This window comes from Thalia democratica, chromosome 3 (assembly GCF_965202585.1).
Source record: "Thalia democratica chromosome 3, ktThaDemo2.hap1.1, whole genome shotgun sequence".
Classification (NCBI taxonomy): Eukaryota; Metazoa; Chordata; class Thaliacea; order Salpida; family Salpidae; genus Thalia; species Thalia democratica.
The window spans coordinates 45771586-45797681 of NC_139167.1; the positions used below are offsets into that span (position 1 = coordinate 45771586).

The 26096-nt window shown below is 25.0% G+C and overlaps 1 protein-coding gene across 3 annotated transcripts in view; it reads right to left on the bottom strand.

Annotated features, from left to right (window-relative positions):
* The window catches only part of LOC145831352 (uncharacterized), a 44137-nt gene extending 21690 nt beyond the window's left edge, over nucleotides 1-22447 (bottom strand). For 2 of the 3 annotated variants that reach the window (XM_082938580.1, XM_082938583.1), the window contains exons 1-8: nucleotides 21769-22181; nucleotides 17298-17423; nucleotides 13535-13659; nucleotides 9453-9579; nucleotides 4548-4589; nucleotides 4160-4254; nucleotides 4051-4097; nucleotides 585-712 (exon numbers count right to left, since the gene is read on the bottom strand). In XM_082938580.1, the coding sequence (XP_082794706.1) occupies nucleotides 585-712; nucleotides 4051-4097; nucleotides 4160-4254; nucleotides 4548-4589; nucleotides 9453-9579; nucleotides 13535-13659; nucleotides 17298-17423; nucleotides 21769-21780 (702 nt within the window). In that variant the 5' untranslated portion in view covers nucleotides 21781-22181. Of the gene's footprint in view, nucleotides 1-584; nucleotides 713-4050; nucleotides 4098-4159; nucleotides 4255-4547; nucleotides 4590-9452; nucleotides 9580-13534; nucleotides 13660-17297; nucleotides 17424-21768; nucleotides 22182-22433 lie in introns of those variants that run through there. The other variant, XM_082938581.1, reaches the window with a different exon arrangement.
* Between the last annotated feature and the right edge of the window lie 3649 nt (nucleotides 22448-26096).

Consider the following 26096-nt stretch of genomic DNA (forward strand, 5'->3'; position numbering starts at 1 on the left):
CAATGATATTTTAGTTATATGGCTTTGTCTTACATACTTATTAGTTGAACACTTCTCCGCAATTACTACAAAATCCCCATTTCAGTAATATTTAAAAACTTTAAAAAATATTAACTACATACTTAATCTAACTCTATGTATATTTTGAGTAATCTCAAAATTTTGTGCACCCCTAAATGATTTTCGTTTACCGCAAAAATGTTTCGTGTACTTTAGTGTGCACCAGTGTACACCTTGACGACCACTGTCCTAAACAATGAAAGGTACATTTTTTGAAAATATAGTAGGTATATATGCTACCTCTTGTTTAATTTAGAAACAAAATGAAAGTTTTTAAAAAACTACAATTTTTTAATCCACAATATATAGTTTAAAACGTTTTCAGATTTATAATCCGTCCTCAATAAACTTTCAATAAACTAATCATTTGTTTTTTTTTTAATTATTGATGCTGTATAAAAGTTATAAACTAAAAATTGACTGATTAAAGCATTGTGTTCAGTTTTAAATCTTGTTCTTCTTATTAAAAAATCATAAAAATAAAATTTTATCTACTTATTTAGATTTATATTAAAAAACTAGACTTTGTTGGGGTTTTCTATAGTCCATTGATCAGATAAAACTTCGGCACAATCGTTAATGTCGTAAACACTACCTTCTGATATTCCGCCACCATCAGATTCAACTATTAAAACTTCGCTAGAGTGTGTTTCTAAAAAAAACTATAATAAAAATAAATGTAGAATAAAAAGTTATACGTTAAATAAACAAACAAGTGTGTAGGTTCTTTTAAATTGTAGAAAACTTTATACAGTAGCAGTCTAACAGATCTGCTCTGTGATTAGATTTGAGAGAAATAGCAAAAAAAGGGTTGTTAAAGCACTAAATATACTACGCATGAGCGATTACGTGGTTTATTGTCGAGTTACAAATTTTAAGTCATTTTTTGAGTTATTTCTGTTTTAGTCTTACTTTTTATACCTGCTTCATTTAGTTATTACGTGTTACTTAAGTTTTAGTCGTTCGTTTTATATTCTATTTTATTCAGTTCATTTAATAAATAGTTCGTTGCATTTCCTTATTTTGATTTAGTTAATACTTAACCGTTCATTCGCTTATATTATTATAGATAAGTAGCGCGTACCATGAACAGTAAGACTTTAAACAAGGTGGTCACTAAGATGACCACCCGATCAGGATCCGGCGCGTTTCCGGATCCCGCAGACTTAAGTATTAGTTCACATCCGCCGACGCCACCTAAGAGTAGTGTAGTAGCGTCTGGCGACCAAAACAAAACTATGGTTTTAGTCAATTCATCTTCTAGTCGTCAATATTAGAAATTAAAACAAAACTTTTTACTGGAAACAAATAGAAATATACCGAAAACCAATAGAAATTTAATCTTACTTTACTTGGGTTATCAGTAAAAACATCAAGCTTGCCGCTTATTAAAAAAATAGTCTTAGGATGAAAAGCCCGTTAAAGCGATAAGTAGTAGTAGCAAATTATTTGATGATAGAAAATATTACTCTAAGAAAAATCAGCGGAAGTCTACAGAGCCGAACTACAAGCTTCCTTATGCCGAAATACAAGCTTGTAGTCTTATGATCATAGTGGTATAGTCAAACCTTATGCTTAAAAATATTAAACGATAAAACAAACTAGCATGAGCACGTTCAAAGTAATGTAAACAATATTTTTTAAACTTTCATACAATAACTTGTACACTATTTTTTTTTCTAAATTTTGTTATGCAAACAGTGTTTTGCTGAAGAAATCGCAGTGCTAAAACTAAAATTCAAAAAAAAATATGTTTTAAAGTCATAGTTATTACTTAAGAAATTACTTAAAGTATTGGTATGTAAACAAAAATAAAACATTACTTCATAAATAAAACAAAATCTAATAATTATCTTAAGGTTATTTTAAATGACTAAATTCGTAATAAATAGTGAAATTGTAATTTTAAAAAAACAAGGGATATGAGATTAACTAATTCTTAATAAACATGTATATCTGACAACAGAACGTATAATACAAGAACCTGTGTTATGTTAAAGAATTTGTTAAAGTTAAGATGTTTTCAGGGCTGCCAAGCAAAGTTTTAAAAGTTTAGCCTCACTTTTCAAGATTTTGACCGATGTAGCTTGACTTTTCTCAAGTATGAATTTTGTTTACACATACTTTGATAAGTACGCATTTTGAGTACGCATATTTTGACAAGTACGCACTTAACTTAAGTTCACTTTTATAAACTAAAATAAAAACTTTCTGTCAGGTTTATTTTTTTTAGACTAATAATTTTAAGCTACAAACTTTCTCTTGATTAGCAGCTGTGCTCAGAATGTGTATTTATGCGGAAGATAGCTGTAATAAGTACTTATTGGCATGTAAGAATAAATACTTTTAACTTAATTATAAAACTTTTTGCACTAAACTAGGTGTACTTTTCTATTAATAAATTTTACAAAATTACGTAACTGTAAAAAATACATAAAAAAGTAAACTATATTTCTGTTATATAAAATACTTCCCTCATATCTTTCGATATAAAATCTTTGATTTTGTAAATTTGTAACAAAGAAAATACTCTTATTTATTTTAAAAACTTAAGTAATGCTACTAAAATATAACAAATAAGTAAACTTTATCACATATTTCTTATATAAACTACTTTCTCTCATCACTAATTATAAAACTTTTAAAATAAAAATAAGTATTTAATAGTATATTTACTTATGCTTCAGTAATTCTACAAAATATTACAAAAAAGTTAACTGAACTATATTCTGCAATATAAATACTTTCTTGTATCATTTAAAATATAACATTAACTTAAAAACAAATAAATATTTTTCTTTTCTTACTTATTTTATAAACTTAATAATATTTATAAACAAGCAAACCATACATCTCTTTTATAAAATACTTCCTCCTTTATTTATTTTCAAACCTTTAAAATACAGAAATGAATAACATAACCTACTTTTACTTATTTTTCAAATTTAAACAACTATGAAAAAATATATAAAATGTATCCATACACATAAACTTGTTACATAAAATACTTAACTAAGATCTGAATTATAAAGAACTTAATAATTTACTAGTTTGATTCTAAAATTCTGCAAAATAAACTTTTGTCTATATATCTCAGTTTCACTATTGAAATGTCCTAGCCACAGATCATCAATACTAAAAAGATACAAAAACTGCTTGTTAATTGTTAAACATTTTTTAGGAAAACTTTGCAATTTTAGTCTGACTTTTTTAGGAATTTTTTATTTATTTTTACCATTTGAAGTCTTTGGAAATTAAGGAATTTTGTAAACTTGAACCGAAAAAGTCTGACATTTTTTTATTTTGACCCAAAAAAGTGATTTTGCTATTTTAAATAAAAAAAACTGACTTAAGCCATTTTGACCCTAAAAAGTCTGACCTAACTGACTTTTTCCATTTTTTCAAAAAAAAAAACTGATTTAGCCTGACCCGTGGTAACCCTGTAAAATTTTGCTTAGGGTTATTTTCCCATAATTTTTTTAAACAAATTCAATGCAACTTGTTGTTGTTTTAATACAACTAAAATATACACAGGGTTGCCACTCGTTTATTTCAAAAATTTTTCCAGGTTTTCCAAATTTCTTCCAGGTTTTTAAAAGTACACATTTTTGGGTCTATTTTTAGTTTTAAGTTTATTTCTTTAAAATAAACTGTGTTAAATAGTATAAAAACATTGAAAAGATATTTTAGAATTACTTTAATTGTGTTTTTTAATAAAAAAAATTTTGATGATGACAAAAAATCTCTCCTATATGATAGTTTTCTTGTGTCAAATCGAAATTTTATAACTGAAAATGTGTGTATTATTTAAAATTCCAGGTTTTTCCAGGTTTTTAGATTAAAATTCCAGGTTTTTTCCAAAATTTCTGAAATTCCACGTTTTTCAAGGTTATTTTTGCCTAAATTGTGGAATTCCGGGGTTTTCCAGATTTCCAGGTAAAGTGGCAACCCTGTATACAATATTAAATAATTAATGAGCTAATATTTTACCTTTGTAATTGTCTTTTATTTGTTTATCATCATTTTTTGTTTCACCTCTAGAAAAAATACATTGGTAGCATTATAAATTAAAAGTAAGAAGTACATAATGAAAACAAACTTATCATGAATAATAGGCTCTTTTACAATCAATGCGGATACGATTTTATTTGGTTCGAGTGAAAAACTATTATCACAGGAGGAAAACTTGTTGACCTTGACATAAAAAAAATGTTTCATATTTTTAAATACTATTTATTTATGTAAAGTTTGAAAAATTGTGTTCTAAAATTAGCAAAAAATATTTATAAATTATAAAGTCGTAGCACAACTATATTTAAAAATGCTAATTGTGACACAAAATTAAAATTAAAAAATTAAAATGAATTAATAAAGTTTTTAAAATCAAAGTTTTTAAAGCATACGTTTAAAGATTTTATAAAGAATCATTAAAATAAGTTATTTTATGCTAATTACAATTTAATGTTTATAGATTTCATATAACTTACTTTTGAAACTAAGAATTCACTCTGATAATGTGGTTCAAATTCCTAAAAAATATAATTAATATTAGTATTTAAAAAACCTAATATTGTGTATCAATAGCTATTATTAACGCCATAAAGGAGTTCAACGCTGATGTTGAAATTGTTTAACTTTAAAAATCTAAAAACGAGCTATGTAAAATACTAAACTAAAAGTTAATAAGCTTTAAATATGTTTCAAGTTTTAGCTTAAACAAAAACTTTTTTATATTTTTATTGCACTACTACTTATTTTAAAACAACATTAACTTTTTACTTATAAGATAAAAGTAAGATTATTTTAAATATTTTTCTAAAAGTTTCACTATAAAAGTTTAACGAAGGCATTTAGATATTAATTTTTATTTTTTTTAAATAAAATTTCTTCCATTAATTTCATAGTTTTTTTTTTACTTTGTTTAATAAGCTTAATAAATAAAAATTAGCTTTATTTTCAAGAGTGAACGGGCTAAAATTCTGCCGTTCTCAAATGACACTTTAGACTAAAAAGACACTCCGTGCTAAAGTGTAACTCTATGCTAAAGGGTTGCAGGATTATTCAAATTCGGACAATTTAAATTCTTAAAATGAAATTGAAAGGACCACAACTAAAATAGTAATGTACATTTGTCAAAAATAAATTATATATATGTAAGTCCTATTAATATCTACAAGCCATTTTTAATTTTTTAAAACATTAAATCATTTTTGAGATATGACTAAAATAAAATGAAAAACATAGTTACAGGGTTGCCACTCTTTGAACCAAAAAATCTTACCTGAGTGACCAAAAATTTCCCTGAGTAACCTTAAATTTTCCTGAGTTTCCCTGAGTATTTTTCAAATCTTGAAAAAAAAATTTTTTCTTCTAACACAAATTATTAATATCTCATTCTCATTTTTCTTCTTTAATAATAAAAGGAAGGTTGTATGTGTAGGCTTCTGCATTGAATTTATGAATAAAACTGTTTTCAAAAACTCAATCTTAAAAGGTTTAAACCAATTAAAAATTAAAAACTAAATTTTTGCACAACTTTGTGTAAACTTGTTAGTTAACTTTCTACATGAAAGAATAAAGTTTAATTTGTTTGACATTTTAATTGACAAAATTTAATTATACTATAATAATAATTTCACATGAAGAACTCACTTAAATGCATACATAACAACTTCATTATGACTTGTATGTCTTTCCTAGCAACTGTTCTGAATGCAGTAAATAAAACTTAAAAGCTTAACATTATTGTAAAAAAACCTGCAAAAAAAAGTTTAAAGAAATAGCTAAAGAAATATCTCATATCAAAGTACAACTTAATACCTAACAACTGATACAAAATAATCTAAAATTATTTTTTTTTTTTGTCTTTTAGATGTTCATACACAATCTATTTTAAATAACTGAAAACATAATTTTGATTTTAAAACAATTTCACATTACCTAATAAAAAAATCTTAATACTGTTTTTTTAAGTATGCAATTTCTAAATCAATAGTTTTAATTTTATTTTCAAGTTTATTTGCGTTGTCCTTAGCAGCTATTCCTCTTGCTTATAATTCTTTCATTGCTTCTAAATCAGACTGTTTGTTGGCATCTGTAGTATATTTGTCATAGTCTTCATTCAAATATTTGAGTTGCTTTGTAAGTTTACTTTTTTGTTATCCTAACTTGCTCAAAGCATCACCTTTATTTGGAACATTTTTAGCAAAGCGCTGTTGCTCAAGATATGCCAAATATTGGGCCCTAGAAGATTTTACAAATTTTAACAATTCAGAACTTAGTTCAACTGTGCTTGGTTCTAGACTGTTTGCATATAGATGATCTTTGATCATTCATCGGGACCTTATTGTCATCTCTCCCATATTAGTTTATATTACTTCCTTATTTAAGCTAAAGCCCCGTTCAACACTTGCCTGGCCATTGTGAAGCACAAAAACAGCCTCAAGGACTCTTGTTAAATCTTTATACTTGCTTGGGATATCCAGTGTGTCAAAATAAAAGGTGTCTAAAATGTGACTTTTTTTAAGAAAATTTTCAAAAAGTATTTAAGTGTTAGAAGAACTTAACAAATCATTATGATTGAAATTATTATTTATAAACAAACATTCAAAAATTTAACCTCTATTTTTCTAACAAAAGTAATACAACACTAATCTGTATTAATTTTAATTTCTTTTACTGAAAACAAGTAGTTGTAAACAAATAACAAATAACTTTATTATTTAAAAAATAAGAACTAATAGTACAACATAGTGTTTTTTAAACTACATAAGTAACTAAAAATAAAAAGTTTATTAGAACTTTTCAATGAATATTTAACAACTACTTTCATTTCTCTAAACTGTTTGATTTTACTTAAGTAAATATAAATTTAAAATTTAAAAAAACTACAATGTTAATACTAAGAATATCAAAGAACTAGCCGCAAGGCTAAAAAAATTCTAAATAACCACTTAAATAATAAAAATTACTACTTTTGAACAAAACATTGAAACTGGATTAACTAAACCTCATTCTAGATCTAGAAAAAAATTTCCCTGATATTTTCAAAAACCTCCCTGAAATTTAGAGAAAAAATCAAAACTTCCCTGAGTTTCCCTGAGTTAAAAGAAAAATGCCAAAATTCCCTGAGTTTCCCTGAGATTTTCTACAGTTTGAAAATTCCCTGAGACTCCCTGAGTTCCCTGAGTGTGTGGCAACCCTGTAGTTACTTTAGCAATTTTAAAATATATTTAAAAAATATTTTAGATTTTGCAAAAAAGAAAAAATTGCTTGTAGATAATAATAATAATAATAAGATTTACATATGTATTTTTTTACTTTATTCAAAATCATAATACTTTTTGAGGTATAGTCTTTTAAATATTTTCTTAAGAATTTGAATTGTCGGAATTTGAGTTGTCCGAATTTGAATTATCATGTAACCATGCTAAAGTGACACCATGCTTAAGTGTCGTTGTGCAATTATGACACCTAACCCCTATTAGATAGACTAATTCGTCAGTCAATTATTTAATTCATAAAAACATAAATTACAAATTAAAACTCAAAAAGTAGTCATTTAAATTCCAATTAATTTTCATTCTTTGATATAAAATCATTATAGTTGAACTAAGTTATTTCAATTATATCTAAAAGTACGAATAAAATACCTAATATAATGTTTTGATTTTTTGAAAATAAATAAAAAGATCTCAACTTCTAGAAGAGAATTAATATATTTTTACTCAATGGGTGGCTTTTTCAAAAAAAATAGTACAACCATAACAGTTACTTAAAAAACTAAAAAAAAACGGCACAGAAATAACAAAATATATATAGAACCTTAAAAATAAAAGCATTGATTATAAAATTAACTGAGAAATAATTCTTTAGATTGGCAAAGCCAAAAATTCACAAAGTACTTGCATACTAGAAAAAGTCGCGATTTTAATTCCAATAGAAGGGATAATTTAAATAAACGATACGAACTCTTCTACTTCTGCCCGCACGTCAAAAAACTACTCTTCAAAACTTAAGCTATAAGTTGTCAGGAATATTGGTTTTATCTACGCTCTTAAAAGTTTTTATGTAGCTACTATTTTCAGCAACTATAAGTCTTTATATAGTTCAAGCAAAATTTCAAATTTTCATAGTCATTACAAGCATATATTTCTTTAAACTTTCGATAGCTACGTCATAATTCAAATGAGCCACATTAGAAGTTATTTTAACTTAAAGCTCTTTTACTACCAATAACCACAATTTTATTAACAATGTTTATTTAGAAAACTCACAAGAAGAAAAAAAGAAACGTACATCTAGGTTCTTATTTATATTTTCTAATTTTTTTTTGTTATTTTGATTTTGAATATCAATCAAAATTAAAACTTAAATGTACATTTAATCTTAAGATTAATATTGAATTTGTTTAGTTTTTTAAGTAAAAACTTGTTTTTATTTGTTTGTTTAAGCACTATTTTCCATGACTTTTACATATTTTTCTAGATTTCTCTTTATTTAAGCACTGACAAGGTCTTTGACCGAAACTGAGTTTGCATAATAAAGTAATGAAAGAATAAAACATAATACACTAATGAATTTTTGAACGAAGTATTAAAAAATTGATTTTCAATTTAGATAAGTTTATTGCCGACGTGAACTCCATTTGGATAACCACTTGGACGTTTTTCAAAGCAGAGTCTTTATTATTCAAGTAACTTTAGATCTAGTAGTTCTATTTTTTTTAAATATGTAAAAACTAGACACATGGGTTACATGGCAATTCAAATTCGGACAATTTAAATTATTTTTAAAAAATTCAGAGGACCAAAAAGTTAAATATATTTGAAAAAACAAAAAAAAAAAGCGTATGTACGTCTAAGTGATACCTACAATGATTTTTTTGTTTTTAGAAAAAGGTATTTATTAAAAAAGAAACACAAAAATTACTAAAAATTACTATATTTAAAAAATTATTTTACCCATATCAAAAAAATATTAAAAACTTCCAAAGATAAAAAAAAAGTGTTTGTAAGTATCAATTAGTATTAGACCAACAAATTATTTTTTATGTACATTACTTATTGAGATGTAGGCCTTCAAAAAAAATTAAATACTTGAATTGTTGGAATTTGAATAGTAGTGCACCAAGACACATGAATATGGAACTTCAAAAAAACTCATCAGCATACGAAATCGCTAGTATTAGAAAATCTTAGTTTATAGCAACTAGTTGCTTAAATACTTGAATAAAACAGATTTACAATAAAATAAATTTAATATGAAGATAAATATATTTTTTAAACTTATTTAAAATAATATTTATCTGTAGTTATAATGGTTTTGCAAGTAAACTTTGAAATAGAAAAGATAAACAGTATCGATTTTTTTACTAGAAACAAATTACTAACCTTTTTTAGGTCAAGATAAGATTTATTTACAAAATTTTTTACAATATAAGATGGGGAATTTTCTTCTGAATTACTGTTTAGAATTTGGTGTATAATAGTTTCAATTCCAGTTTCAAGCAAACTTGATCTAAATGGTATAAAATAATGCTATTAATGTAAGCATTAAATATAAAAATGACTAGTTTTAAGAAGTGCGAATTTTTAATAATTTGTACTAGAGGCGAATCATGGGATGGAGCACTAAAGAAATTGATTTATTTAAATAAGAAACAAAAATGTTTATATGAAATTCCAGCTTTTTCATTTAGGTTTTAAATTTCCCTACTTAATTTCCTTTTTATTTCAATTTTTTTTCACTGAGTGCTACCAAAAGCATTGCAGGTGCAATAGATTTTCAGAAAAAAAAAACATGAATAAAACTTATTACTCATGTAAATCACATTGTCATATGAATATTAACACATTTCCTATCAACATTTATTTAAAACTTATACACATTGAACCGTAAAATTTCATATAAATATTCATACATTCCCCTACAACAAGAAAATGTAAACTAACCTGATGTAACTAACCATTTAGACAAAAGTATTGATAACTTAAGTTTAACTGTGAAAGCATCGCTAGTAATAATTGCTAGATACTTCGTTAGAATAAAATAACAGTCTTAATAACAATTGTAAGTTAAAAAAAATATTTTTAGAAATTATATATATGCATTAAATAATTATATATCTGACTAAAAATAGAGTTCAAGGGCAGAGGAGGGTCTTACTTTGTAATAAACCTGCTGCGTTTACTCGCATTTCATTATTTTGAATACTGAAATTGTAGTTTTAGTAAACAAAATAACCATATATGGATTTGTGCAGTCAAGCACAATATTGAATAACCGCTTTTAGTTACATTTATTATTGTAGTTCTTGTTGATGAGACCTAGAGACTGCGAATAAGACCTATACTATATATTAAAAACTGCATGTAAATTTATTAATGTATTTTCAGGCCCAAATATAAAAATAATAATTTAAACAAAATTCAATTTACTTAGAATTCTTTCAACATTTTATAGTTCATGTTAGTTTAAGTTTTAAAGTATTTTTAACTATAGCTTAAAGTTTGATAAAGTTTTATATATTCCAAGTTACTTTTAAAAGTAAAATGTTGCTTTTAGAAGTAACTTATATTTTTTGAGTTGTTTTAATAGTGTTTTGTGGTTATTTTTTATAATTAACATTTGGTCAAACTGTTTGTCTGGTTTGTATAAAGTAAATTATATTAGCACCCAGTAATTAAATAAGTTAGTTATTAATTATGACTAGTAGTTTTTATATATTAACTAACCATCAATCTCCACTTGCTTAAAATGGCGTCTTTAAAAGTGAGAACATCCAATTTAAAAAAAAAATGTTAAATTAAACAAAAATAGATAAAAGTAAGCTACATACCATTAGTAATGATAATAGGCTATACACCACTCATGTAGATTCTAAACTACAACTATTTTGAATGAAAATACAAACACAACATTAATAAGAATACCCCACACGACACTCAAAGCAATTATATTCAACAAGCCATAAAATATAATTGTGAAAAAATTTGGTATTGGGATAATATTAGACTAAAGACCTTGGAGTTTAAATTTCATCTTAAAGACTTAAGGCTTAGTATAATTAAATATTAATAATTTATTACTTTTGATAAAATAATTACCAAGTTTCACTGCAGAGCGGATTTCAAAATGTAAATCTGTAGTAAAATAATAATTGTAAAAATGACAAATAATTAAAAATTGGTTTGAACTAAGTTTTTTTACAAAAAAAAAATATAAAAAAGTAAATAAATAAATTAAAAATTATATTGATACTAAAAAACCTTTAATTTAACAACTATTAAATTATAGTCCATAAACAAATACAATTAAACCATGGTATACAGTGGGGTATTGATATCTAATGGATTTTAAAAGACAAAACCATTACAGAGTTAGAAATTATGGAGTAGTAAATTAATAATATTAAGCACTTAGTTCCTATAATTAATGTTGTAATAATGTTTAAAATAAAACCAAGGAGTAAACACTAGAAAATTTAATAAACTTTTGCAAGGTATATATCACAATTTCACTGTGAAAGTGTCCTTGCCACAGATCATCAATACTGAAATGAATACAAAAACTGCTTGTTCAATTAGGGTATCTGTCAATACATTAATAGAAAATCTTTGCAGTTTTATAAAGGATATTTTACAAAATTTACCACATGAAGGCATTAGAAAATAAGCAATTTTAAAAATTTCTAGGAAAATTTTGCAATTTTAGCCTGACATTAATGGGTTTTTTATTAATTTTTTACCATCTCAAGGATTTTTTTTTATTCAAACGAAAAATATCTGACATTTTTTAAATTTTGTCAAACTTCCGGAATTTTTTTCAAAAACTCCCATTTCTACCCGACTTTTCCTGCCTTTTGTCATGTTTTTAGTTTTTCCTGACCTTGTGGCAACCCATTAGAAATTCATCTCCTCCTTTATTTCTAAGCTACCGTTTTAATTTTTTCAAAGTAATTTTTAATAAACTTCTTAACAAGTTAAAGAAAACATAATTTTTGATATTTTATTTTCTATTTTTTAAAGTTGTTTTTTTTTCATCAAAAATTTGCTTTTTATAATTTTTTCTCAATTTTGAAAAGATTATTTCCTAAAACCTAAAGTAAATTACTTTAACAATGAAGGAAGAGATTTATTTTTAGTGAATTTATAAAAATTCCTAGAAAATAAGCAATGATTTTTTAATTTTTTTAAAAGTTTTGTATGTAATATAAACAAGTTTATCTTATTTCGTAGAATTTTCGCCTTGTCTTTTACAAATTTATCTTATTTCGTAGTCTATTTTAAATTAACCAGCAGACTTTATTTTACAACTATACCAAAATCATAGTAAACTTAGAGTTATAAGCAGTCCAAGTGAATGAATTCAACGGGTTCCTAAAGGAAAGCTCAAACCAAACCACAAAAAACTATCTCACTAATTTTTTTTTTTTTTCTTTTACACTCTTAACCAATCTTCTACAAATTATCACAGTTAATCCATTACTAATAATAAAAAACTGACCCTAAATACTTTTTATTGAAAACCACCTTTTTCTTTTTTTAACTAAAACTTGAATTTCCTGATATTTTTTTATTCCAATTTGTCATTTCTTTAAAACCTTTTTTTTATTTTTTTTTCAAAACTTAAGTTTAAAAAGTATAGAGTATTCTGACTTAAAACAAAATTTAAAATTAATATAAAACTGGTAATGAAAAGTTACAAGCTATACCTTTGTATAAGATATTTATTAAAAAAATGAATTTCTAAAATTAATAAAGATTTTTATAATCTTTAAAACTGACTAATTATTTATACTTCGAGCTTATATTTGGGTTCCAATACTTTATTAATTTCTTTACGCCCTATATGCCTTTAATAGTTGATTCTGTTAAATCAGGGGAATTCAGTTTGTTGCAGTCAATTCAAATTCTGACTATTCAAATTCTTAAAAAAATGATTGAGGCAACATCTCAAAAAGTAATAACCTTTTTTAATGTATATGAGTATGTAAATAATAAGATTCTGAAAGTTATAAAATTAGAAAAGCAGAAAATAAATAAATACCAAAAATTACTATATTTTAGTAAGTTTTAAAACTTATATTAGCCATATCTCAAAAAATTGTTTTAAATTTTATACCATCAAAAAAATGCTCAAGTAGATCATTAATAAGATTATGATGATTAATATTGTTATATTTTTAAAATTTATTAAAAAAGATAATTAACAATACTAAAAGAGCTGTTAAAATTTTAACTGTTATAATTCTAATTGTCAAATTTGAATAGTTGTACACTCAATTAAATTACAGTTACTCATCAACCTGCTGCATCCCCTAACAAGATGACACATACTTTTTAATCACTAGGTTTTGTTAGTTTTTCGTGTATATCAGTTATTTAACTATTTGTTGTAAAAACAAAAACTGTAAATTTAATACTTAGTCAATAATTAACTACCTAGTGTACAAAATATACTATTTAGCTACCTAATAATTGATGATTTAATTTGAGAACGAAGATTGTTTTTGTTTAAGTCTTTGCACCAATCGATTTCTTCTAAATAGTTTGAAACATGAGTGTTGACTATTTGTTCCAAATTAAGGTAGGCTGGCTGAAAATTTACACATTTCAAGTTTACACAACATAACAAGCTAAAATTTTGAATGCATACATAGTTTAATGATACATTTTATCTAACAGTTTACACAACATAACAAGCTAAAATTTTGAATGCATACATAGTTTAATGATACATTTTATCTAACAGTTTACCAAGTAACTTTAAGCGCATATATAATCTTTAAAATACTATTTAGTATTACTTGTTGTTCTCTTTTTCTCTGCAGAATAAAGCAAATTATAAAAGAAAACAGTATTATGTTGTAGAATTGTTTACCTGTAGCTCAATTTATTGTGTTTATATTTATACTTGTTTTTGTTTTGGATTTTTCATTGATATTAAAATATTTAAACAAAAAAGGAGTTAACTTTACAGAGAAAAAAAATTCATATGAGAATGGTTGTAATAAAGTTCGCAATTCATGGATGCAACTACCAGACACCAAGTCAACCATGTGGTTAAGTTTGCAGGGTTTTTGACCTGCACAAAGTGGAACATCGGAAAAATTATTGGTCACCAAATGCCACTCAACTGATTCGGCCAAGAGTTGACCAGGATCAGCATTTGCAGGAGGGAATAATTCTAAACTAGGTCAAACACAAGCAACCAAAATGTGAGTATACAACAATTTCAATGCGCACATGACAGACTTAGCGATTTTATAACATTAGCAAATGATCCAAAGATATGATAAAATATAGTCAGAATGGTATTATGTGGCTAAATTAATCGAGTCAGTAGCAGTCATTAAAGTATCAAAAGAACAGTAGTTATGAGCTTGCATCAAGACAACAATTAGTCATTTAGAACACTTGCAGCAAAGCAGAAACTTGTAATTTCACAACAGTAATTGAAAGTGAATGTGGAAAGGATTGTGACAAGTTATACGGAAATAGCAATAAAAGATGTGATGCTTAACACTTAAGATATCTTGTTAGGTCATTGTTTGATACAATTTTGTTAACCAAAAGCAAGGAAATTGGAAGATATGCAGAAGAGAACTCTTGTACTGTATCAGCGGTCTCTTTTTTTCAACATCAGAAAAAGCTATGTTTTAATGTAGAAGATAAGTTCCAGCAATGTATTAAAAAGAAAAAACTTAAGAAATCATTAAAAATTGTTAAGCTTATTGTTGGCTTTTAGTTTGAACCTAAAAATAAAGTCACAAAAATAAAAAAACTGATGTTGTCAAACTTTAACTTGAACGCATTACTATAATCTTTCAAGTATAACCAAAATTTTTGAAAAACATTAAAAAAAATGGAAATTTTCCTTATACAATTATCTGTAAAGCAGTTAAACTATTTTGCTTGTATTTTTTGATACTAGCAGTTTGTTTATAATTTTCCCTAGATTTTACTTTTTTTACACTGCTTGGCTAAGTTTAATTAGACAATTGTTTATGATGATATTTTTATAAATTTTCTATTGACTTAAAAACTAGTCTTATAAAATCACTCAGAAGATCTACGATATCTTATCCTAGTAACAATATTATAACATTTTTACTATTTAAGTTTCTTAAACTTTTCTGGTTTTTAAATCGTTCTTTGTGATTTAATGCATTTCTCATTTAGAAAATATATTTAAAAATAAACATTAAAAATCTACGAAGCTATTGTTTCAATTCATCTTTATATCTCAGTTCTTATAAACTCTAAAAATTTGAAAAATTTTTTGAAACTAAGTTAGTTATTTAAACTTTTAAAAACACAATACAAATGACTAATTTTTCTTTTCATTACCGAATTTCTAGAAACTTTTTAATTCAATAAAAAAGTAACATTTTCTAATGCAACAGCATGACATCTCTTTTTTTTGGAAAAAAAATCTTAATGAGTTTATGAAAGATTATGCTTAGGATTAAAAAAGTTTAAAATATGGTAGTTTTTAATTTCATTCAATTGGAAAGTTTCCTTTAGTAGAATTACATAGAAATATTTGTAATAGACTTGTAATATTTGTAGGAGAATTCACAATTTTTTTTTATTAATTATTATATAAAATTTTTATTTATTTTTTTTTTTAAATTCCTTCAGACAGATTTTTTTAAATATATCAAGGAACATGTCCTGAAAATTTGAGGTAGTTATCTCAAAAAACGTAGGAGAAGATAGATTTTTAGTGATTTCTAGTTTTTTGCCGTTTTAGTTAGCGCCTCCCATAAGGGAACCTATTGTTACCTCCGACTTTGACCAGCTATATCTCAAAAATTATTTTGATTTTTTTAAATTTTTAAAAAGCATTTTGTAGCTTAGCAAAAACTATATAAAATAAGATCAAAAACCAAAAAAGGGTGTTTACCCCCCCCCCCCCCCCTATGCCCTTAATACAAAAATAGCAGGACCATTAATACTATAAATCTTTAAAGTTAACAATAAGTAATAAAACCTCAACTTAATAAAAACTTCAGTTTCCCAAATAAGTAGATAGACTAATGCAATATAATTTTTTATGGGTAATTATCTAGGATGATGTTGCATCAATATCAAGCTAAAATTATATTGTGTTTAATATCTTTTTTTGAACTTTTGAATATTGATTTTAAGCCTTATATGATTGATCTAAAAATATTCTTTGTTTTAAACAAGCTATACAAATACATAGTTAGAATTAAATTCATTTGTTATAAACTAAAACACTTAAGGCCATAGGGGGTCCGACATTTTTTTTTACAAAAATTGACTTTGGCTTTTATATGAAAGCTTTAAATACAAACTACAAGCCTGTTTTTTAGAATTTAAAAAGAATTTAAAAATATCATTTAACTTTTGAGATATTTTATCTTTTGTAAAAGGTTTCTGATACAAACGTATGGACCGCATATTTTTTAAGTCAATTTTCTCGGAAATTTTAAAATTCACTAAAAATCTTACTCCTCCTTTATTTTTCAAGCAATCTTCTTCAAATTTTCAAGAAATGTTTCTTATATTAAAAGGAAAAAACTTTACTTTAGAATTTTTATAGTGTAAAGAAATAAAAATTTTATCACAAAAATTAAAAAAAAAAAGGGTTTTTGTTCCAAAAAAAGAATATTTTTAAAATTTTTTTTTTTAATTCCAAAGTAACGTTTTTTTGTTATTGTATAAAGATTAGACTGTGAAAGTTTGAAAAAGATTGATTGAAAAATGTAGGAGGAGATAGATTTTAAATAAAAAAGTCTTTTTTTGCTGTTTTAGTTTTCCCTTTCCATAGGGAACCTATTATGTGGCCCGACATTGACTAGTCATATCTCATAAAATAATTTGAATTTTTTTAAACAATAAAAAGCATTATCAAGCTTAGAAAAAACTCTTTAATATAAGATCAACTTGTAAAAAACATGTCTTACCCCCCTATGGCCTTAATTTATTTTATTTTACAGTATAGGAATGTATATAAGTTATTGTATTATTTGCTTTATTTAAAAAAAAAAGCATTTAAACAATAAGTTTAATTGGTTTATGATAAATAAGTTTTATTTATGTATTTACAAAATATATTTTCAAAGCCTATAAATATGGTTAAAAACAACATTGAATTTAAGATAGTTTTAGCTTGATATTAGTGTGACATCATCCTAGGTAATTAATTATATAAAAATTACCTTTTTATGTTTTGACAAAACAGTTTGAAAAGTTTCAACTCACATTTTTATCAATATTAAGCATTCCTATTTTTCTCATTTCATCAAACTTGCCAATCTTTTTAATTTTTGCTGCTGTTCCAGTGATTAAAGATTCACTTAGCATCAAATTAGACATCTTTCTAAATGGCTGAAAATATTATTATAGTTTTGTAAATTAGTATATATTTGCATTAATTTAGTATTTAGAAGAGTAAAAAATATATTGTACTTCAATTATGTATTTTAAAGAAAAAAGTACTTTTATAGTAACTAATAAAAATTTGGTTTTTACCAAGAGCAAAACATAATGACATCAATTGAGTTGCATTATATATTTGAATGAATGCTATTGAATTTATATTAAAATATTCAGCCATAAGAACAGACCTTAAAAGATGTCTATGATGTGCAACTGAATAACCAAAAGGTTCTTTGTGGGTGCATGACTATTCAAATTCAAACAATTCAAATTCTTTAAAAATTTGAAAGGGCCACAAATAAAGAAGTAATGTATATTTGTCAAATACATTATAAGATCAACATATATATTTTTTATATTTTTCAAATTTTTATTACTTTTTGAGAAATAGTATTTTAAATATTTTTTTAAGAATTTGAATTGTTGGAATTTGAATTGTTAGAACTTGAATTGTCCAAATTTGAATTGTCATGTAACCGTTTTGTATGCACCAAGTCACAGGATCAAGTATATTGAGCTTTTTTTTTGTAGTTAAACAAACTATAATATAAAAATAAAATTGATCATTTAATTAAAGATTCAACTGTATATAAGGCAATTTAAATTGATTTGCAACCCTTGGACATCATAACGCATTGCTACCAGTTAAAACTATACATTTACTTTAAATACATGATATTAAAACACCAAAAAAGTTTAAAATATGAATATTTATATTAAGGCCATAGGGGGGAGTAGAAGCCATTTTTTGACCAAAAATAACATATAGACTTATATTATAGTAAATTTCATAATCTTTTAGATGCTTTTTTTAGATTTTAAAAATATTAAGCATGGTTGCCACTCATCAAGCTGAGAAAAATTTCCTGACTTTTTCCTGACTTTTTACCAAATTTTTCCTGACTTTTCTAAATCAGTTTTACTTATTTAAATTGTTTACTTAGTTTAATAAAATACTACCTCAACTATTTAATATAAAATCCTTAAATTAAAAATCAATTAAAAAAGAATATAATTAAGTAACTGTAAAAAAAGACATAAAAAGTAAACTATATATTTTGGGTAGTATTTTATCAAACTAAGTGAACAATTTATATAAGTAAAACTGATTTAAAAAAGTTTTACTTTGTAAAGATGATTTAGAAAACTGATTTAGAAAATACTGATTTAGAATTTACTGATTTAGAAAAGTTGATTTTACTTTGAAATAAAAAGTCTATACACATGTGTTCCATTAGAGGAAACGATAAACATGGTAGCAAACGATGTATACTCAAAAGAAAATCTTTCAGTATTCACAAAATCAAAATAACAAAAAAAGGTATTCAAGAATATATTGAAAACTTGCTCTCAGAGCATCTTCTGTTTTAATAATCAAGTATTCAAACAAATAGATGGACTATCTATTGGATTGCCATTGGCCCCCCTTTTTGGCCAATTGGTTCGTTAGCAAATTAGAAACAGGTCTTCTAAATGAAATTCAACCTAAAATGTACACGAGATATGTGGACGACATTTTTACTATCTTCTCAAATGAAGAAATGGCAAATGAATTCAATCAAAAATTAAGTACTCTACATCATGATCTTGTTTTCACAACGGAAACAAGTACATCAAATAAACTTCCTTTTCTTAACATAAGTGTTAAGCTGGAAGAGAACAGATTTACTACCTCGATTTACAAGAAACCATCAAACACAGATGTTCTATTAAATTTTTACTCTTGTACCCCGCAATCATGGAAGAAAAACTTGATTAGACAATTGTTCATCAGACACAAAAGATTAGTGTCAGAAGAACTACAGAACCTAGAAACAAATAGAATAAAGAATCTTCTTTTGAGAAACGGTTATCCGATTAATTTCATAAACAATGAAATAGAAAAACTTCAAAAATTAGAAGATAAGCCACAAATTCCTAAACAACAGAATTTAACAGTTCCTTATATAAAAAAGATTTCAAAAAAATTCAGCAGAAATATAAGAAAAAATTTGGAAACAATTGGAATTAATATCAAAGTAGCTTTCAGAACATCTAAAGTTGGAAACTATTTTTCATTGAAATAAAAGATCAACAAACTCTACAGAAATTGCATCGTTTATAAGTTTCAATGTCCTGGTGACCTGGATACCCAATATATTGGAGAAACGGAGCAACAGCTGTTCGTCAGAATTAAAGAACATACAAAACGTACAAATAGTGCAGTTTTTTCACATATAGAACAATGTAGAATCTGTCAGAATCATAATGATATTTTTAATTGTTTTGAGGTAATTTAATTTTGTAAAAATAGAAATGTTTTACTTGCAGTAAAGGCTATTATGATTAAAAAATTTAAACCTAAACTTAACCAATAACTAGGTCCTGATAAAGGATCTAGAATTACACTTAACATTTTTAAATAGTCCATTTTTGTTCTAATTATCTATTTTAGATTTTATGATTAATCTGATTAGTTTTATATTGATTGCTTCTTTAGTTTACTCGTATTTTGTTTGATTAATTAATTTTTGTGAGTATTTATTATGTTTTGACAAGGAAATTACTTAATTTTTGAAAGAATTGCTCAATAAACCGTTTAAATGAAAAAAAACTGTTAATAGCAATTAATTGGTAGATAAAATCATGTAAACACCTTTAGCTATAAACTATTTTTCTGTTGTATAAAATATTTCCTCTTATCATTTAGTATAAAATTTGTAACAAATAAATATACTCTTATTTACTTTAAAAACTTAAGTTACTCTACAAAAATACACATAATAAGTAAATTTAATCTTGGCATATACCTCTCTTATAACTAAATTTATAAATTTAGATAACTTTGAAAAAATTATAAAGAGGTAAAGTATACACATTAACTTGTCACATAAAATACTAAACTAACTGATTAGTTATAAAGAACTCAATTATTTAAACAAAAAACACTTTGATTCTAAAATTATGCTTGATAAACTTTTGTGTATATATCACTGTTTCACTATGGAAGTGTCCTTGCTACAGATCATCAATACTAAAAAGCTTACAAAATCTGCTTGTTGAAGTAGGGTACTTGTTCAATAAATTAATAGAAAATTTTTGCAGTTTTATAAAGGATATTTTACTAGTTTATACCAGGTGAAGGCATTGGAAATAAAAATAAATATTTTTGTAAATTTATAGGAAAATTTTGGAATTTTTTTCTGACTTTAAAGGACTTTTGATTAATTTTAACCATTTGAAGGCTTTGGAAAACAAGGAATTTTGTAAATTTAAACTGATTTTTTTTTTTTTATCAAATTTCCTGACTTTTCCTGACATTTTTTCAAAACCCCCCATTTTTTCCTGACTTTTCCTGACTTTTGTCATTTTTTTAAATTTTTCCTGACTTTTCCTGATTTCCTGACTTTTCCTGACCGAGTGGCAACCCTGATTAAGTAACTTTTTTTTTATGACCGGTTATGATTTGTCGGAACATCTTTTTGGAAGCAACCGAAGCAGAGAAAATCAGTTTTTTTTTTTTTTAAAACATAACATCTAATTATTCTACTTTATTTAAATAAAACTCTAATAAAATTTTAATAAAATTTTAACATTAAAAAAATTTGAATAAAAAACATTTAAATATATTGATGTTGATTACATAAACTTATGCCAAAATTTTACAAAAAAAAATCATAAAAAAATTTAACAAAACTTTAAAGCCGTTTTTCTCAAGTTTTTAAAAACAGGCTTTAAAATCTATCTTCTCCTTCTTTTTTCATGCAATCTTCTTCAAATTTTCAGGAAATGTTCCTTACATTATGAGAAAAAAAACATTATTTGTGAATTTTAATAATTTTAAAAAATAAAAATTTAATCACAAAAATAAATAAAAAAAAGTGATTTTTTATCAAAAAAAATTTTTTTTTTTTAAAAAAAGGTATTTTTACTTGAAATTTTTTAAAGTCACAAATAACGTTTTTTTGTTATTGTATAAAGAATAGACTTTAAAGTTTGAAGAAGATTGCTTAAAAAATGAAGGAGGAGATAGATTTTGAATGCATTAGTCTTTTTTCGCCGTTTTAGTTTTTCCTTCCCCATAAGGAACCTGTTATGCGGCCCGACTTTGGCCGCCGGTCATATCTCAAAAACTAATTCGAATTTTTAAAAACGGTAAAAAGCAACTTGAAGCTTGGTAAAAACTCTATAAAATAAGTCAACTTGTAAAAAACATGGCCTACCCCCCCACCCTATGGCCTTAAATTGAAAAAAAAAACAAAGTTTTCACCATTTGAAAATCATAAAAAAAGCCAAAAAAACTTGCTTGACTTACATGAAACTGCATTCATCAGAAAATTGAAAAAAAAGTAATAAGATTAAAACTTTAAAAAAATTGTCGGTTATGGTTAACTTTAGGTGAGCACCAATATCAAGCTGAAATTATTATACATTTGATGTCTTATTTAATCATAACTTTAGGCTAAAAATTTATTTTTTATAAATACATAAATAAAATTAGACTTATATATCATAACTAATAAACTTATATACTTAATTGATTCTAATTTACGATACAAAAGTGACTATATCACTACAATAATTTATATTGATTATGATATTGTAAAAAAAATTGATTAAATTTTTTAATTTATAGTATATTAATTTAGTTTTTTCTATGTATTTATATAGCTTGTTTAAAATAAAGTATTGTTTTTTTTTAACCTAAAATTATGGTTAAAAAGACATCGAATGTATTATATTTTCAGATTGATATTGGTGCTCACCTAAAGTTGACCATAACCAAATTGTCTATTAACTAACACTTGTAAAACTGCTTAGATCAACTACTTTTTTAACAATAAAAACATTAACCAGCCAACAAATTAAAAAAATGGCCACAAACTAAAATTTAATTTAAAATCAAAAGGGCAAATTTTGTTTCACACTAAACATAATAAATAAACAAATAAAAAATATAAATAATATAAATAATACTACCTAAATAATACACGAATTTTTAGAATAAAAAATACAATGTTTCAGTCAGAAAAACTATCTTGAAATATAAATAGAAAAAATTGCCTGAGCTTGAGAAGTTACTCAAGTTAGACACACATTCGAATACAAGTTCTATATTCGACTTTCCCCTCAATTACTCACTTTAATCTTTAAATATCCTTTTAATATTTTGTACATACAACTTAAAACATCTTTTCTTAAGGAACTAGAACATATCGAAAAAAAATGACGATTATTGACGTCATAATCGACTGTATAAACCAAATACTCGTAAAAACACCGAATTATCGGAAAAACCCTCCCATTACTCCGTTTAATCCTTAAATATCCTTTTAATATTTCGTACATACAATTTAGAAAATCTTTTATTTAGGAAATAGAACATATCGATAAGAAATGACGATTGTTGACGTCATAATCGACTGTACAAACCAAATACTCGTAAAAACACCGAATTATCGGAAAAACCCTCCCATTACTCCGTTTACTCCATAAATATCCTTTTAATATTTCGTACATACAATTTACAACATCTCCTCTTTAGGAAATAGAACATATCGAGAAAAAATGACGATTATTGACGTCATAATCGACTGTATAAACCAAATTCTCGTAAAAACACCGAATTATCGGAAAAACCCTCCCATTACTCCGTTTACTCCATAAACATCCTTTTAATATTTCGTGAATACAATTTAGAACATCTCTTCTTTAGGAAATAGAACATATCGAGAAAAAATGACGATTATTAACGTCATAATCGACTGTATAAACCAAATACTCGTAAAACCAATGAATTATTGGAAAGACCCTTACATTATTACTTTTACTCCATAAATATCCTTTTAATATTTCGTACATACAATTTAAAACATCTTTTCTTTAGGAATTAGAACATATCGAGAAAAAATGACGATTATTGACGTCATAATCGACTGTATAAACCAAATACTCGTAAAAACACCGAATTAATGGAAAGACCCTTCCATTATTACTTTTACTCCTTAAAAATCCTTTTAATATTTTGTACATACAATTTAAACACCTCCTTTTTACGATTGAGAACATATTGACGTCATAATCGGTTTTACAAACCAAATACTCGTATAAACACTAATTAATCGTATTTATTTACCCCGTTTTAGCTTATTGCAGGGTTTCTAAATGGTTTTAGCATATTTTTTTCCATGTTTTAACAATTTCTTACAGGTTTTTCTCAATTTACACGTTTTAGGGTCTATTTTTGTTTAAAATTAAAATTAAAGGTAAAAAACGAAAGTAAAAAAATTAACAATATTTAAAAGATATCAGATAGTTTCTTTAACTAAGTTTATAACAAAAAAAAAATTGGAAAAAAAAAAAACTTCATTTCTACAATAGAATTTAGTTTCGAATCGGCATTTTATACGTAAAAGTTGTTTAAAACTAAATTTTTTTTAAGGTTTTTCCGTAATTTATGCTTAAAATTTTTTTTTTTTAATTTCTTAAATTACCGGTACATTTTTGCGGGAAAAGACTAGTTCATGATTTTCTTAGTTCTTTTTGGCAATGCTGATAATTCTAATTTTATAAGTCCGTAAACGCCTTCCAAAAACAGAGTTTTGTACACAATATAGAAACTAATATAAACTTACACCGTAACTAAATTTAAGTAATCAATTAATCTCAGCTTTTTGCATAACCGCTCTGACTTTTTTATCATACTTTTAGTTTATCACTACAGTTTTTTATTTTTGCTAGTGAACCAATTTTGGTGAATATAACAATCTTGCTTATTTACCACGGAAATGTAGAAAAAAAAAATTTCAGCGTACAATTAGAATTTATAGATAGTGTATCATTTAAAGTGAGAAATATATGTCCAAGATTGGAGGAATTTACATATTTGTTTATTAAGCTGATTTTTTAATTCATCTTATTTTTGTGTACTTTTCGGAAATCCTGTTAGCTAGAGAAAAAAAAATGTTTAATTAAAGCTGTAATGAACAGCTGTAGTTATTTAAATTAATCATTTTTGAACTCTCTAAACTTAAGAGAAAATTTAGAGCTTGCTGTAATTACGAGTAATTAGGCTTCAAATAATTGATGCAACATTTCATCAATGCAGTTAAAATCACTGATGTAACATCTGATCAAAATTAAAAAAATAGATTTATGTATCAGACAGTGTTATTGTTGTGTAGCTGTTAGCAGAATCTACTGAACTTATCTTGAACTTGTTTGTATTTTTTAATTGTAGTTATTGTTTAAATACAGAGTTAACATTTTTAAATTCACTTTAATTGCTTTAAATTATTCGAATTTAATTTAAATGTTGAACAGTTTATTAAGCGTTATATGTGTTCACTAAAAGTTTTTCTTTAATTTTTATTAACTTGTTTTAAGTCTTTTAAAATAGATTTAAATAGTTATTAGTTTTTAAATTGTGTTATAGTTTACTGCACTAAGCTTGGTTTATAATTTAGCTTTTTTTCTGCTAAATGATTTATAAAAGTTTTAAAAGTTATTTAATTTTTTAAAATATAGATTTTGTAATAGTGTTTTGTAGTAATTTATTTCTTGTTTGTATGATAGGTAAATGGCTGAAAACATCTTGTCTCTGTGACCAAATGCAAGACGTCTTTTCTTTCGTTCAAGTTCTTTATGTATGATGTTTCCTTCACGACTATATTTTGAAACTCCACCAACTGGATTAGTTTCTAAACTCTCAAATCTAAATTTTTAGTTTTAACAAGAAAAGTTACAAAATAGTTATATAAAAATAACTTACACTAAATAGATTTTAAAACAATGCTTTGTATTACACAAAGAATGTGTGCAATGAGCTTTTGAAACAAAGTTAGCAGAGTTTCTTTTCCTTGAATTAAATTTTTTAAACCATTTGCTATCAAACTTCAGTACACAGTATGGGTTAATTTTTGAAAAGTAGTTTTTACTATCAGGTTTGTGTACCCTAATAGTACTGTTTTCTGATTCCAATCAAAAAGTGATGATATTTCTGCAACTGACAAGTCCCATGAAAAATACTTGAAAAATATACTTTTAGAATTTAAAAATACTTATAAATTCAATTTAATAAAGAAAGGTTAGATTGTTTACAAAAAATGTTTACACAAAGTTTAGTTAGAGTTTGTTTTGCTGTGGCAACCAAGAACCGTAAAACTATGGACTTTAAAAAATATGTTTTTGTATTCAAAGCAGAAATGTAAAAGTTTTGATAGTATAAGAAGGTTATAGTGATATAACATTTAAAAAAGCTTTAATAACTTATCGCTGATTAATTAGAAAAGTTATTTATGAATAAATTATCAAAAAAAGTTAACATATAAATATAGCGTCGTTAGTAAAAACTCCTCTGACATTATAGTTTTTATTTTTGTCGTTTTTAAAGAACAACAAAAAAAGGAAAACTATACTTCTTATTTTAATGTTGCATAAAAAAAAACATGATAATCAAAAATTTGTTTTAAAAAAAATTTGATTACTGAAAGCTTTAATACAAACTAAACCACAATTTATCTAGTTTGTTTTACAAACTATAAATATCATTTCAAACGGCTATCAGTTAATAGCTATTTACAAAAACCAAGTAACTTGTTTTAGTTAACTTTAATCTAAATTGATTAAATTAGTCAGTTACTC